At 51.0% G+C, this 15,683-nt stretch overlaps 1 protein-coding gene across 5 annotated transcripts in view; it reads left to right on the forward strand.

Annotated features, from left to right (window-relative positions):
- Positions 1 to 15,683, forward strand: part of NOS1 (nitric oxide synthase 1) — a 72,159-nt gene that overhangs the window by 18,125 nt on the left and 38,351 nt on the right. For 2 of the 5 annotated variants that reach the window (XM_069870827.1, XM_069870831.1), the window contains exons 1-2: positions 255 to 484; positions 11,143 to 12,295. In XM_069870827.1, the coding sequence (XP_069726928.1) occupies positions 11,568 to 12,295 (728 nt within the window). In that variant the 5' untranslated portion in view covers positions 255 to 484; positions 11,143 to 11,567. Of the gene's footprint in view, positions 1 to 124; positions 145 to 254; positions 485 to 11,142; positions 12,296 to 15,683 lie in introns of those variants that run through there. The other 3 variants (XM_069870828.1, XM_069870829.1, XM_069870830.1) reach the window with 2 other exon arrangements.

The raw sequence follows: 15,683 nt of genomic DNA on the forward strand, positions 1-15,683 counted from the left end.
ACCTGGGAGCAGGGAGGTGGGGGGGCTGCAGCTTTCTGGGGGCACAGAGGTGGTGGGCAGGGGCGCTGGGGCAGGCTGAGGCTATGGAGCGGAGCTTCCCCGCAACAAGTGGGGGCCAGGGGGTGCTTCTTGGCTCTTTAATTGGTGAGGGATGAAGGAGGGGGGGATGTTCCCCGCTAAGGGGAGGGAGGGGGGAGGAAAGCCACTCTGGAAATGAGGTTATATAAAAGATGTATGATTTGGAGAGCAGAGTGTCTCCTAATGAGGGCTGCACCGGCTCGCTCCACACCCATAAAAACCCTGGTTGGACGTCAAAGCGGATTCGTTTCGGTGATGCTGGGATAAAGGGGCGCAGCGAGGACTGGCTCCCTCCCTCCCTGCCAGCCCAGCCGAGCCCAGCGCCGGGCTCCGTCCCTCCGCCGGGAGGGATGCTCGGGGGCCGGGGAGAGGCACGGGGCCGGGGCCGGCTCCTCTCCGCCGCACGGTAGGTGGGGAGGGGGGCTGGCTGGCTGGCTGGCTGCCCCCCAGCCCCGCTTCTCCGGGAAACTTTGCTCCCGGAGCGCCCCTCGGGGGGCAGCAGAGGGACCCCCGCCCCACCGGGACGGGCACCCGGCTCCTGCCCCCGGCTGCGGGAGCTCGGGGCTCTCCCGGAGGAGCCGGGGCACGCGTGGGATCTTCCCCGCTAAAGCCTCTTTCCCCGGCTCCCACCCGCACCCCGGGGCTCCGCTGCGGGCTTCCTCCACCGCCTCCCCGCTCGCTTTTCCATCGCTGGGGCTGGAGGGAGGCTGGACCAGCTCGAAGCCGGCTGGTATCTCCCTCCCTGCTCGAACTCTTTGCAGCAAGTTCAGGATGGGGCGAGGGGGAGCTGCTCGCACGGTACCGGGCGGGGAGGTGGGGGCTGTTTTCCCGGTGGAGGAAGGCAGGGGCAGGTGGTCGGTGTGCTCGGTGGGGGCAGCGAGCCAGTTTGGAAGGGAAGGCAGGCGGGCAGCGTGCCCGGGACAGCCGGGAGGGAATGGGATCAGGGCGGGGAGGGGGTGTTGGGGGGGTGCGATCTGTCCGGAATGGGACGGGGGGAGCGTTTTTCCAGGAGGACGCTAATAGGGTCAATTTCTAGGGAGGGCAAGGGTGCAGTTTTGCAGGGGAGATGAAGTTTTTCCGGGGAGGGGGGGCAGTGGAGGGCAGTTTTCCACGGGTGGGGGCAGCGTCCCGGGATCGGGGGCAGGGATGGGGCTGTCCCCCCCCATAATAAAGGCGAGGCGGGGAGCTGTCCTGGGTGCTGAACGCTCCGCGGAGACCCGGCACCCCCTTCCCGGGCACCGGCGGGGAGATGCTACCGGGGCTGGGGTGGAAGGATGGTCCACACCGGGTCCCTTCCCTGCTGTTCCACCTGTCCCACTCTCTCCAGAGCATCCCCACTGTCTCCAGGGCATCCCCGCCGTCCCAGGGGCACTAGGGTGGGGAGGGAGCAAGATCCACATCGACCAGAGGGTTGGGGAGAAGCGTCTCCAATGTGTTTCTAGTCCTGGGATGTCCCGTTCACGGCTGGTTCTTGTCCTTCAGGGAAAATCTGGGGTCGATTCAGATCTTGCTCCTTCCCTCTCCCCAGCAGTGCAATCCCCTCCTGATGCACTTGAAATGCAGAAGGGAGTTGTCGCAGGGATCAAAGGAGATGAACCCTGCTTGCCCTGCCTGTGGCCTCGCTCTCAGCTTAGTTTGCAGAAGACAGTAGAAAGCTTTTGTTTTTTACTGGTAAAGCAGAGGAAAAGAGAGATCTCTGTAGGCACATCTGGAGCATCTGGTGCTGGAGTGGGTGTGCATCACCCCATCCAGCTCCAGTCCCGCAGAGCCTTTCCTTGTCTCAGCCCCGCACTCCCTGAGCGCTCTGACTCTGCAGCCCAGGTGCAGACATTTTCTTCCAACGCTTTCAAGTTATGACTGTCAGGAGGAAATTCTGGCAGGCAACTTGACAATTATCTGCCGAGTCCCTGAGGAGCTGATCCGCCTCTCACTGAAATTGAGGGGAAGTGTCTCCTTCCTTCCCGTGGGAACACCGGCTGTCTGGAGTGGGAGACATGGGAGACTGCGGGGGGCAGTTGCAGTGGTGGAGGGCTGGACTGCTTCAAATGCTTTAAATGCCATCTCCTTTTCCTCTTCTACCTCCCCAAATGCTGATGGCTCAGGCAGATGGCAGCGTGGAATCTAAAGGGTTGATCGCTGGAGAGCTGAGGGGAGTCTTTTGGGGCACGGGGGGCTGTTCGAAATAGCACTTTCCCAGAGCTATCTACCTGCACATCTTGGTTGGATTTGCCTTTTTGTTAAAGCTCTTGGGCGGAGAAGGTTTATTTTAAACAATTTGGGTTTGCATCAAAAATTTCTTCCTCCCTCTATTTTCTTTTAGCCTGTATTACCCAGAATATTTTCTTTAAGATGCTACAAACTCGGTCGTAGACTTTCCAGGTTTAAAATGTGCATATGTTTGCAAACAAACTCCTTGTAACGAGTCTCTTCTTACACAGATGTGGGGTTGCGAGGGGGATATTTCTCTAATCAGATATCTGCACTGGAAGAAGTGTTACAATCCCTCTTGAGCCAAGGAGAGTGCCCTTTGAATTCTGTTTATTCCCTCTGTTAGTGCGGCAATTGTGAGTAGATACTGGAGAGGCCATCTTAGACAGAGGGGTTTGGGCTCAATCCTCACTTGCAATTAGTGCTGTGTGCCTGCTGATGGGGAGGATTTGGTCCTCCCTGAAACCCAGGGACGTTTTTGGCCTGTTGGATTTTATTCCCCCCTGCTTTGCTTGTGTGTTTGCATTTTCCATTTCAGTTGTATATCTGTACAAATGCTTAGGAAATCTGCCAGATAGCCTAAATCAGTGCCTGAAAACAACTATATATAGTAACTGATAAGTCACGTGAGCTCTGCTCGCATAGATTAGCATTTACCTTTCCTGAGTAATGACAGTATTGTTTGATACTTGTTGATACCATCAATTTTTACTAAAGAAACACAACCCCGACAGCAAGGGACGGGTTTTGAGAGGAGGTTCCAAACAAAGCTAAAATGCCTTTGCTCTACTCATGCCGTTCTGACTGTATCTGTGCATTAAATCAAATCTATATATGTGATCTGATCCCTCGAATGTGGCCAAAAATAAACATATTGTGTCCCAAAGAGGGAAAGAGCTGTCTGTAAGCCACTGTCTGGCTGAAGCCGGATGAAAGCATGTTTACTTCTAGCTGCTTGCTCCCAATTAACTCTGTGATGGGCTGTGTGTGTTACCTGACCCAACACAACCCAGACTGCCACCCTGCACAGCAGCTGCAAGGCAAGTGGAGAAAAGTATCGGTGTGACACTAAGCAAGTGCTCGGGATCTGTCTGTGAGCATGAGAAACACGCAATCTGGAAAGCCCAAATGTTATCAGTATGTTGGCTCTATATGCAGAGTGTGGAAATCTGCAAGTACTCTGTGTGTGTGTATATCTAAAATTTGAAGTATTTATGCTAAGGCAACTCTTCCCGTAGTGTCTCTTTTACATGACAATTCAGAAATGCTTAACAAGATCTTGCAATGCCCTTCAAGGGCAGGCTTGTCTTAATCCCATTTTGCAGAGTCTTAGGCTTATGTTTTCAGACATGCTGAAAACGTGCAGTTTTTCCTTGCCTTGAAAGCCATAAAAGTGCAGTCTTTTCAGAGCAGGACACATTCTTTATCCCCAAATGCCATCAAAATGAACATATCTGCCCAGGGAGGTGGTTGAGTCACCTTCCCTGGAGGTGTTTAAGGGACAGGTGGATGAGGTGCTGAGGGGCATGGTTTAGTGATTGATGGGAATGGTCGGACTGGATGATCCGGTGGGTCTTTTCCAACCTGGTGATTCTATGATTCTCTGTCCCTGGAAATCCCATGGCAGGTCTCAGGCAAGGGCTCCAGTGGGACCACAAGCCGTGGTGTGCCAGCCTGTCTCACTGCAGTCTCTCCCCATGATGCTGAGATTGAGGAGCATGGGTCTTGAGAAGCTAAAATCCTCTTCTCTGGCACTGGGAAGACCCCTCTGTTTTCAAGATAGGGGTTGCAGCTGCTTCAATCAAAACCAGCATCCCCAGCATAGATTGGTCTCTTGGGGGATGGAGAAAAGCTCCAGGAACTGATGAGCATCAGGGCCCATTTCTGCTCTTCTCTCTCTCGTGCACTCATGGCTTTCTGGCCACCGTGCCCCAAGCCCAGTCCCAAACAGGGCTGTGTTCAGATGTGCTGGTGGAGTGAGGATGATGCAGCTGATGCTGCCTCTAAGGAACAGCCTCACTGTCGTTGGCAGCACCTTTAGCAAAAATTAGGAAGCAGAAAATTCCACATCCTCCACACCCTAATCCTCCCCAAATTCGAGCCAGAAACCTCTGTGGGACAAGGAATGGGTCCCAGGAGGCCCACAGAGAACTTTGCAGCTGCTGTTGATACTATGGCAACAAGTGCTAATGCAAACCCCTAAGAAACGCTTGGACAGAAACTGAGAGGAACAAATTATCTCTGCTTTTTGCCTTATGCAGTCACCAAGGATGCTGGTGCAAAGAGGGCAAGAGCTCTGCTTTGACTCCACATACCAGATTAATTGGTGGGGAATCACACCTCTAATCCTCTTGCACATTTTGATATTGAAGAGAGATGGTAGTGATGCTCTGGGGACAGAGAAAATCCCGCAGCCTTTTCAGCAGTGGGCTTTCACAGGTCCCTGGCAGGAGACTCATGCCTCCAGACAGAGGAGCCCAGGCTTGTGCTGTGAGAAGCCTGATGCTTTCCCAAGGCTTTTAAACAGTGATATCAGTCACTCTTTATCAAAGTCGGTGACAATAAGATTTATTGCTATTTAGTGTCTTAATTGAGCTACTTCTCCCAGTGACTTGTTAGAGTAGGAATATTTAGTGCTGTACTAGAAGGACTTTGAGGAGTCAGAAGCAAAGGAGGGGATGAGAATGTGAGCGGCTGAAATGAGCTGGGAGTTTAATTCCTGGACCGACTCTGAGCTGAAAGCTCTGTTGCTGTCTTTATTGAAGCCGGCTGGCGGCTCTGGAGCTATTACAGCTCTAGCCAACCTGCTGTGATTTTAAAATCCCCTATTTCTTTTTTTTTTCTAAACAGAACCACAATTCCCCTCTCATGCTGCAATTGGATTTTAAGGCCATCTATCAAGTGGCATTTTCTCATTTATTTCCTATCTACCTATTTTGTCACTTAGGACAACGCGGTGTTGTGTTAACGGGGGTCCCATTTGTCAGACTGGAGTTGCTGGTGTAATTCCAATCCTCTTGGCAAATTGATGGTGGTGAAATTTATGTTTTACAGATGGGCCGAGCCCTAATAAAAACATCAGGTTTTGATGGGGTTAGTGGGAGAATTGACTGTTTTATCTAAACTCCGTTTCAGCTGCACACCACAGGCGCCAAGAAAATATTGTATGAAACTGTAAAAGAGAAATAGCAGGCGTGTTACTGCAATATGCTAAGCCTTGAACTTGAAATTAAAACAAAACCCTGTTTCTCGCATCTTAAAAAAGGGGAATTTTGTCAACACAGTTGTCTTGGCAACTTAAAATATATTGCCTGCAGTCTGCTCAGAGTGGTATGGTTCATATCAGATGGGGTGAAAGGGAGAGGGATGAGGGACTTCATTAAAAAACAGCAAAGTTTTAGTGTGGTTCTGCTTCCTCTAGCATTGCTGCCCCGTGACTAGGAGTGCACAGAATGCTGTCTGAATAGAATATAATAGAATATTTGAGTTAGAAGGGACCTGCAGTACCTAGAAAGCATGCTGGCAGCTGCTTATTCCAGCAGTACCAGCCTTCCCTTGGCTGTTTAATTCCCCAGAGGAGGGTGGTTGTGGATGAACACAGAAGCAAGTGCCAGGAGTTGAGAAAGGTGCAGGTTGCGAGGCTTTGGAGCAGCTTCAGCCCAGTATATGGCCATGAATAAATGTGTATTGCTTTGCTTTCTACAAAACAGCCCCCTCATTAGAGGCAAATAAATCAACCTCCATTCCTTAAGAAAGTTTTTTTCTATCAGAAAGCAAGCATTTATTTTATTAACTGATCTATTACCAGTGGTAGGCATGGTTTCAGTGCAAACACCCATGTCCAGCTGACAGGTGGTGGGGTGGCACAAGTGTCTCCAGGGCTGGGACCTTGGTACTTGATCCTTTCAGCAACAACCTTCCCCAGTGCTTACTGGCTTCTGTGGCTGCGTGGAGCAGTCCAGCAGCTCCGCAGCATCGCTATCATAAGGAATGGTAAAGTGCCTCTTATTCAATTTGCTCCTATGTGCAAATAAGGTTTATCAGGGGTGAAGAAAATGTCATGGACCAGGTGAAATTGTGCACTAAGGATGGGAAGGGAGAAGCGGAGCGCGTCGTCTGGCTGTGAACTAAAAAGGGCTCACTCCTTCCCGAGCAGGCTTTGGCAAAGCTGATGGGAGGTGGATAATTAGAGATATCTGGGCAAACATTGTCTATATAGGATTAAAAGGCCATGTCCATGTCTACACCACATTGTCAGTCTGAGCCGAATGGGAGCCGAGTGCTGAACTGCTGGCATGAGTGAGCTGGCTGCCAGTGAATCACTTTAATGCTCCATATTCAGATGCAGAAACACGCAGGTTTACAGCAACTGTGCATATGTTGCATCCCATTGCTCCTCATCAGATTCACTGACGCTCCATGGGTTGTAAAAATTAAACGGGCATAAATCCATCAGCCCCGGGGTTCTTCATGGAGCTCTATAAACCCCACACAAACTAATTAAATAAGACAATGGTGTCCATTTAAAACTGGCATGTAGAAATGTAAGCCATTACTGCAGTGAAAACAAGACTCAAAGTTGATTTGCAAGGGCAAGGGCATCCTGAGTGCCCACACCGCAGGGCTGGAGTCGGGAGGTGCAAGCTCACCCATAGCCTGCAGCTACAGCTGGGAGAGTTAAGAGATTGTGTTAAGCTCCTAAGATTTATTTCTCCTCCACTTTGGTTTCTAAATCAAATCATCCAATTAACGTATGTGCTGGAGTTTGTTGCTTGAAATGTTATCTGGAGACTCTAAAGCCTTTTCGTTATTGCTTTCCGTAAGGCTTGTTTGTTAAGAGAATGCCTGGGTCGCTGCCGTAGGGGAGCCTGTTCTGCTGCTCTTTCCTACGCTGATTAAAGCCTCCAAACAAGCAATGTCAGTGTGGATCAGTGTCGAGATCAGAGTTAACGCTTTTCGTAACGCTTGTCTGGGGTGCTACGAGTTTGCAGCTCTGCAGGGTTTGTCGCTCTTCTGTAATTTGAGTTGGTTTTAAGCCTTGGATAGGGGAGGGAAATTGAGGCAGGGAGTGGAACAGCACCATCCATGGGTGTTTATTCAAGTAGGGTGGCTCAGCGGGGAAGATGAGTCCAGCTTTGCCCACGGCATTGGCCATCTCATCGCATCATTCTGTGATTCTGCGGTCTCCCTGCTGTCTTCCAGGGGTGAACGAAGTGTTTCCACCTCAGTAGCACTCACCCCAGTAAAACCCTCCTCACCGTGCTGCTCTCGCTGGTTTTAAGGAGTTAGATGTGACGCCTCCAGTAGCTTTAAATGTATGACCTGGCAAACATAGTACTGCTTGTGGGTTCATAAATCAGACTCTTAACAATGCTCTTAAGGAGAACTGTGCTCGGCAGAGCTGAGCACGGCTCAGCCACCTACACTGCAAACAGCCGGCACCTCCTCATCGCTTTGCACAGGGTTTAATGCTTAAGGTTTGATCCAAAGCCTCTCCCTTTGGGAAGAGACCTGCAGATATCCCGAGACACGCTGGGAGCTGGGTGTGGGGAAGCCCTGACCCATGCTGGCTGCCTGGGGAATTCTTCCCTGTGCTCCCAGGTGTCTCCTGCTGCCTTCTCATTCCCTGAACGTCTCCCCGTCCCTCCCATCTTTGGTTTGAGCTTGTGCAAGATTTTGTAGCTGAAAAATGGTTGGACTTAGACTCACAGAATCATTGAATAACCAGGTTGGAAGAGACCCACCAGATCATCGAGTCCAACCATTCAATCTTGACAATCTTCAAGTTATTTTCCAACTTAAATGATTTTATATTTCTACAAAAATGCCAGTCCACCTCTACTCCAAAGGAGTAGAAAGGTCACGCACATAGAGACAGTTTGCTCTCAATCTCCTTGCCTCTGCTTCTGGTTTTTTTCTGACCTTCCTTACTCTGGGGAGCAGCTGAAAAATAGGAAAGAAAAGGGTTGAGTTTGAAGGAAAAGAAAAAGTCCTGAACAGGTAAATAACGTCATTCCCTGCCTTCCATCCAGTCTCCGACTGCTGTTGCAGAGTCCACAGCTGAGGCAGGGGAGATACTGGTCACCAATCACCCACAGGGGAGACCGTGCAAGGTCCAGGATCGAGTTACTCTCTTTTCTGTAGGGAACATGCTGGTCCTCAGCCCTATCTTGGAGAAATCCCTGGCTGGGTGCTTAGATATCTTCTATAAACTGTTTTTTTACTTCTCCCTTATAGGGAATGCTGGGGTGTTGGCATGTTTTGGAGATGGAGAACGATGTGTGCCCAGTAATAATCTTGTTCACTGGGGTCTTGCAGGCTGGAGTTGTAAATGTGTAACGAACTATAAGCATTGCTACAAGCTTTTTAGAGGAAAGCACTAGAAACTGGCCTGATGGGAGAAGAGTTGAGGGTTTCTCAGCTCTCTCCACCTTAAGGTGGGTGAAGACCCTTTCCAGGGAGCTCAGCATTGCCCCACTCCCTGCAAACACTGCAGTAAGGGGTCGAGCTGGGCTGAAAGTCACCGTCCCTCTGACTGTCAAGCATCCACCTGCGGGAGCTGCTGGGGGAGCCCAACAGTGACAAGTGACATGGACTCGTGTCGGGCAGTCCCTGAGATGGCTCTAGCCCTGCTGTGTCAGCCAAGATGCAAACATCGACTTCACCGATTGTGAGGAGTTTGAATGCTGTGGAGATGGTGACTAACCCAGAGCAAATAACAGGGTTGTCCCTTGGATAGGGAAGCTGGCAGTCCTGATCTCGTATGGTGCATACACTCATTTGAAAGCCTCGTTTGTCCTTACCATGTCACCTAATAGATTAGAGATGAGTCCTGTGTGGCTTGCCGAGCTGTCAGGGTGTCAGTGACCTTGTTCGCAGGAGGGACCAGTGCAGGGGCTGGGAGATGCAGGGACCGTGCTGGTGGGCTGCTGAGAGCCAGGCAAGGAAAAGGCAGACCCTGTGCAGGGAGAACAAAGCCTGTCCTGTGCTTTGGCTCTGGCATTCAAGACCCCAAAGGCTTTCGCCTGTGAAAGAGGCAAAAGACTCAGCTGGGTTTTGTTTTGTCCAAGGCTTCCGCTGGGCTCTGGCTGGGGCAGAGATGGAGGGACTGGGAAAGAAGGAGGAGAGGAGCAGGACCTTCCCTGCCCAAGCAGATCAATTCCTCCTTCTTTCCTGCCCAAATATATGCTTTTCCCTCCCCAGGTAGCCCAGGGATCTGGAGGAGATGTCCCGCTCTGCTGCCCCGAGGCAGCACATCACAGTTGGCAGAGGTCGGGCTCCAGTGGCCTCCAACCAGGGCCACTTTTGGGAAGTCATCTAGCAATTAACGCTTATGTTACTCGAGCTAATTAGTCCTTGAGGAGGTGACACCCCTCTGACCTACTCAGGTGGCGTTTAACCTTTTGCACGCATGTCTCAGTAACAGCAGAAGGGCAATAGAGGTTAAATCCATCAGCTCGGGTTATTGGGCTCTAATTGCTCTGTTCTTTACTACCCTGGAAAGAGACAGGCTGAGGTCAGCAGACTTCATCACATGAGGATTAAAATGCTCCAGTGAGTTAATGCCAGGGCTGGTGTCACAGTCCTGCTTCTCAGATCCCTGTATTTACCACCCAGATGCTGGAGGGAGCTCCTGGCGGAAGGATGCTTGGTGTCTGAAGGTGCAAGCGCTGCCCTGAAGGTGCTGCCTCTGGGTGACAGGAGAGTGTTTTCTTTGGCACATCAGTGCCTCCAGCCTGCAGATCTATTGCCCTCTGTTCTCTCCCCATAATTCAGATTTATAAAAGAAAAGAAGGCGTCTGCATTTCAGCTTGCTGCTAAATGCCAGGGCGCCCTCATGGAGAGAAATGTTCTCCAGAGCATCTAAGAAATGGGAGGGGACCGTGGAGAGCATTTGGGAGTTGAAGTTATTAAATGCAAGCATAGGCCTGTAAGAACCAGGGTCCCATCAGGAGTCAATGAGACATGGCTCCCCAAGCCACACGAGGGCTGTAGAAAGTCATACGCAGCTGCATGAGGTTCCCCCCAGAGCTGAGTAAACTCTTTGCATGTTCTCCTCTAAATGGTTTTCCATCGGCTAAAGCAGTTGGTTTGGGCACTGTTCAGAACTGAATGGCAGGGCTGGGCACCAGAGAGTGCTTGCTTTGCCTCTTGTGTCCCTGTGCCAAGCTTGAAATACAGGGAGAGAAGGAGCTGAGCCAGGCTGAGGCTGTGATCCCTGCTGCCAGGCTTAAAAGCACTTGTCTTGTAAGTGCTTTGCCGTAATTCAGGGTAAGGGGAGCTCATTGCCCTCTTCTACTGCTTTGTTTTGTTTGTGGCTGCTACTCTTTCTCCTAAAGCATCAGAACAGTTTTGGTGTGACAGCACCTATGGAATGTTTTTCATCCTAGGCAGGGACATTTATCTCCTGTCTGGTCACCCTGATCCATCTCAGCCATCACGTTGTTGGATACTCTGGAAAACGCATGGAGATAAGACCATCGGTGGGCAGAAATCACCGCTGATCTCCATGCAGCTCGACCCATTTGCACAGGTTCCTTGCGTGTTTTTTTTTTGCTTGTGACCCAACGGCAAATTGTGGAGGGTCAGAGCAAAGCTCCCAATCTCCCCCTGTGCATTCCTAGCCCTCGCCAAGCAGATGGTGCCGATTTTCACAGAGGGAGCAGAGGAAACAAAGCTCAGAGCAATGAGAGACTGCAGCCTGTCTCCCAAACGCAGCCCGGGGGGTGGCATCTGTGGGGACAGGCTGATGCATGGGGGTGCCTGTGGCACGCTGAGCCCCGTGCTGCGCCCACACTTATGCCAGCCTTAGCTCTATTTTCTTTAACCTGTTTTTTTTTTCTTCCTCCTTTCTAGATAAAGAAGCTCGTGGACAGTTTGCAGCGATGTCAGTGAAGCAAGCGGGCTGCATCTCCACCTCTGCCCAGCGCAGGACCAGAGGCTGACTGGAAGCTGGCATGTTGCCCCCTCCAGCTCCTGCGCGACCGCACGATGCCCAGCGCTGCCTGCCCTTCTCGCCCTGCCCCTAGCCTTGCTTTCTGCCCGTGATACACCCTGCTTTCCCCAGGACATCGTCCTCTGAGAGAGGCGGCAGTGACTATGCTGCAGAAAGCCAGCCTGCAGCCGAAGCCCAGGGGAGTTTTGCAGTGAAGCTGGCTGCTTGAAAGCCAAAGAGTTGTCCCTTCCCCACCCCGGTGTGGATAAGCATCTCGAGCAGTGAATTTCTCTGCGCTCAGAGGGTGTCGAGGTCCTAGTCTGCTGGCTCGAAGAGGGGGGCTGCCATGGAAGAGAATGCGTTCAGCGTGCAGCAGATACAGCCCAACGTCATCTCAGTGAGGCTCTTCAAACGCAAGGTGGGTGGCCTTGGCTTTCTGGTGAAGGAGCGCGTCAGCAAGCCACCCGTCATCATCTCAGACCTGATCCGGGGAGGGGCTGCAGAGCAGAGTGGCCTCATCCAGGCTGGGGACATCATTTTAGCCGTCAATGGCAGGCCCCTAGTGGACATGAGCTATGAGACCGCGCTGGAAATTCTGAGAAGCATTGCCTCCGAGACCTACGTGGTCCTCATCCTACGGGGCCCTGAGGGCTTCACCACTCACCTGGAGACCACTTTTACGGGTGACGGGACACCAAAAACCATCCGTGTCACCAGACCTCTCTGCCCGACTCCGAAGGCGGTTGACTTGTCCAACCCAAGCCTGCACAGCAAGGAGCAGCCGCTGCCAGCAGCCGAACGCACCATGGGCTCCCTATGGACAAGACAGATCGGGCAGGAGGTGGAGCCGATGGTCCACATCAACGGTGTCGTTACCAGCAGCAAAGGGCAAGACGCTGCGAAAGGGAAGGAGGCTGCTTGTGGTCACTCTTGCCTCAACGGCGGCATGGAAGACAATGAACTGCTCAAAGAAATCGAGCCTGTCCTGGATCTCCTGAAGAGCAGCAGTAAGGACAGCGGTGGAGATGCGCCCTCCAAGGTAGAGACAAGAGATATAGAAGTCCAGGTGGACTGGTAGGTCCCTAAATACATTTTTTTACATTTGGTGGAATGTGCTGGTTTTGACTACCCAACGTGGCTAGTTTAGGTGTCAGTGGGCACCTCTGCTGCGAGGCGGAGATGGAGAGGAAGGGATGCAAAATAAGGGGGAAGTGATTGGTGAGAGGAAGATAAAAGTAATGAAAAATTAGAAATAGGTGATGGAAGAAAGAGAGAGAGATGAAAGCATGGGAAATTGGAGAGAGAGCAGGAGTAATGTGTTGTGGAAAGCTGAGCTATGCGATGTAGTGGCTCATGGGCTGGGCTGGGTTTTGTTTCTGTCCCATGTTCTCGATGTAATTTATTGCAAGCTTTAAACAAAACCCTGTGCCTCAGTTTCCCCACCTGCTAAGTATGATTCATGGTATTGTCTGTCCTTGCTATCCGGCTTTAGAGCTCTCCAGCTGAAATCTGCCATTGATTAAATGCCGGAGAGGGAGAAGGAAGGTCAGACTGGCAGAGTACGATGCTTCCCAGGAGAAATGAGTTTCAGAACCTTCTGTGCTTTTGGCAGTCAGGATCTGGCTTGGGGAGGGGAGAGGGGAGCCCCAGTCCAGCTCCAGCTGACATCAAGGGGACCTTTGTGTAAGGACAGCGGGACCTGTTTTCTGAGACTGGGGGAACTGATTCCTGTTGCGAGCTCAGAAATGGCCCTTGTTGAAGCGGTGGAGCTGCTTGTTCATCCCCTTGACTCATTCTAGATCAGGCTGACTGTTTCAATCTGCGTGTGCGAGAACAACAAGGGTGGGGGCGTACGGATGTTTCCCTGTGGCTTTTCAAGGAGGGTGAAATCCCATCATGTGGATGGAACTACTTCATTTCTGCTATCTGCTCCTGCAAGGGGCCATGCGAGTGGTGTTGTCCTCCTGATCTTCCTCAGCATGAGGATGCAGACCATTGCTCCGGAGCCGAAGTAGCTCCCTGTGACCCTTCATGCTTTGCAAAAATGTTGTTACTATCTATGTTTTTTCGTAACCAACTCTTTTGCCTCCTGGCTATTTATTAGCAATGATAGGTTGCCTCTTCCTGATGCCTTTCCCTGAGTCCCCAAACACATTTGAGCAGTGTCAAGTGCTGCAGCAGGTTGTGGCTGCCCTCGGTTATTGAGTGGCTGTAAAAGCCTGGAGGCATTTTCAGGAGGGTTTGCTGGAGCTGATGATCTTGGTTCAGTGACAGAGGGATTTGTAACTTCAAGTTCCCTCGCTGCACCTGCTTCCTTAGAGAGGGGAAAAATGGTATTTTTTTTTTTTTTAATATCAGAAACAATGAGAGGGGAAAGGCAGAGCTGCAGAAGGGCAGGACCTGTGTAATGGGTTATCTCCATGGCTTGGCAGCAGAGATCAGACTAAGCTACCAATTGTTCCCATCACATCCCAGTGCAGTATGTTTTCCATCTTCTTTCTTTGTTTTCATGCTGTCATTCCTGTTCTCTCCCAGTTTTTTTTCTGCAGAGGACACAGTTACTCAAGGCCCATTAGGGTGGTCGTACTGAGTTGAAGGGTGAAAAAAAAGATCAGCTTGGTGCTGGCAACTGGTGGCAGATGTCTATGAAAGAGTGGTGGGACAGGGCATGCTTGGGGACATCCTTCTCCGCTGTCCCCTCCCACCAAGCACATTCCCAGGTCTCCGCATGCTGCTTTTTGTTTCGGCTGCTTTCAGAAACCCTTGGTTTTGGTTTCTGCTGTTCAACAGGAGGCAATTTAACCCAGCCCATCACTCTGGATGGCTGAGGGATACGTGTCAGGACCGTGCATCCTTTAATCCAGCATCAACTCATCCCTGGGAGATCTTGGCTCAAGCAAACAAAGAACTGAGATCTTGAAAGGGTTTTGCTTGACTACAGGTCTAACAGAATATGTAGGAGTGCTTAAAAAACCCTTCTGTCTTAGATGACTGCTGTGTTGGAACTGGGGGTCAGAGCCCAAAGAAGCCCCCGGAGGACACAGTGCCAAGTACTAATACAAGGTACAGCCCCACTCTTCAGACTGTGCCTCTTGTTGTCCCTGCCCTGTCCCACTAGCTGTAGGGTATCTGAGAAAATTCTGTTCCAGCTGAGGGGAAGGGATGGAAAATGTGTTTTGTTTTATTTTTTCCTTTGAGAAGTCCCTTCTGCTCAGATACAGATTAAACCAAGACGCTTAGAGTTCACTTAAACTGAAGTACCTCAAACCAGCAAGAATACTAGCAAAGTGGGTACTTCATCAAAACTCCACTTGCTTTATTTTTCAATACCATTCTAATAAAAATCTATGTATCTTGGGACTGAAAATCCACTTTTTGGTCAAAATTAGTTTTCAGTCTTTTGCTTTATGAAAAGTCGCAGCCTCACTCTTGTGGGAGCATTTGCATGAGCAAGAGTCATAGATCACAGAATGGTTTGGGTGAGAAGGGATGTTAAAACCCATCCAGCCTCGCCCCCTGCCATGGGCAGGGACACCTCCCACTGGATCAGGTTGCTCCAAGCCCCATCCAACCTGGCCTTGAACCCCTCCAGGGATGGGGCAGCCACCCCTGCTCTGGGCAACCTGGGACAGGGCCTCCCCACCCTCACAGCAAAACATTTCTCTCCAAGATGTCATCCCAACCTCCCCTCTTTCAGATAAAACCATTCCTTCTTGTCCTTTCCCTGCCCTCCCTGATCAAGAGCCCTTCCCCAGCTCTCCTGAGTTTGAGCAGAGAAGTGAAAAAGGAGTTATACTGCAGGAAGAACTTGCCAAGAGCTGCTGTGCAGGGTAAAGGGCATTTCTCAGCCTCCTCTCCCCCCCAGCTCCTGCAACGTGCTGGAGATGATTCATCTCATCTGCCTGGTCTCAGACAGAGCCGGGTCATTGTGAAGGTCTTCTACAGTGAGTTTTCTTGGTCCACAGGAGAATTGCAGAAAGGTTGAGGAGCGATGGGGAGTGGATAACTGAGGAGTCTGTGTTGGCTGATGCCCAAGAAATGCCCAAAAAATAAGCAAGCCTTAGATTGATGCTGCTCGCATGCCATAGGCTGTGACTTCTCCAGGCTAGAGAGTAGCAAGGAAAGCTGGCATGAGTCAAAACACGAATAGAGTTCTGCTTAGACATCAGGAGGGTGCACAACCTCACTCAAGGCTGAATTTGACACCTACAGCCTGGACCATTTGTCCATCGATTCAGCTGGAGATGCTGATCTCTGGACCAATTTTGTTCTGCCTCCACCTCCTCTAGTTGCTGACCTTCACAGCCTGCAGCACTTTCTCAACGCCTGTCCAGCTCACAGAGCTGCGACAGCTTTTCTAGGGCAAAAAGGAATGGTACGAGTTTGAGGTTATTCACAAGGAGCCAAACGCTTCTTGTTCAAGATGGGCTTTGCCAAAAGCGATTCAAACTACACCTGATGC

Source organism: Phaenicophaeus curvirostris, chromosome 17, assembly GCF_032191515.1.
Source record: "Phaenicophaeus curvirostris isolate KB17595 chromosome 17, BPBGC_Pcur_1.0, whole genome shotgun sequence".
In the NCBI taxonomy this organism is placed as follows: domain Eukaryota; kingdom Metazoa; phylum Chordata; class Aves; order Cuculiformes; family Cuculidae; genus Phaenicophaeus; species Phaenicophaeus curvirostris.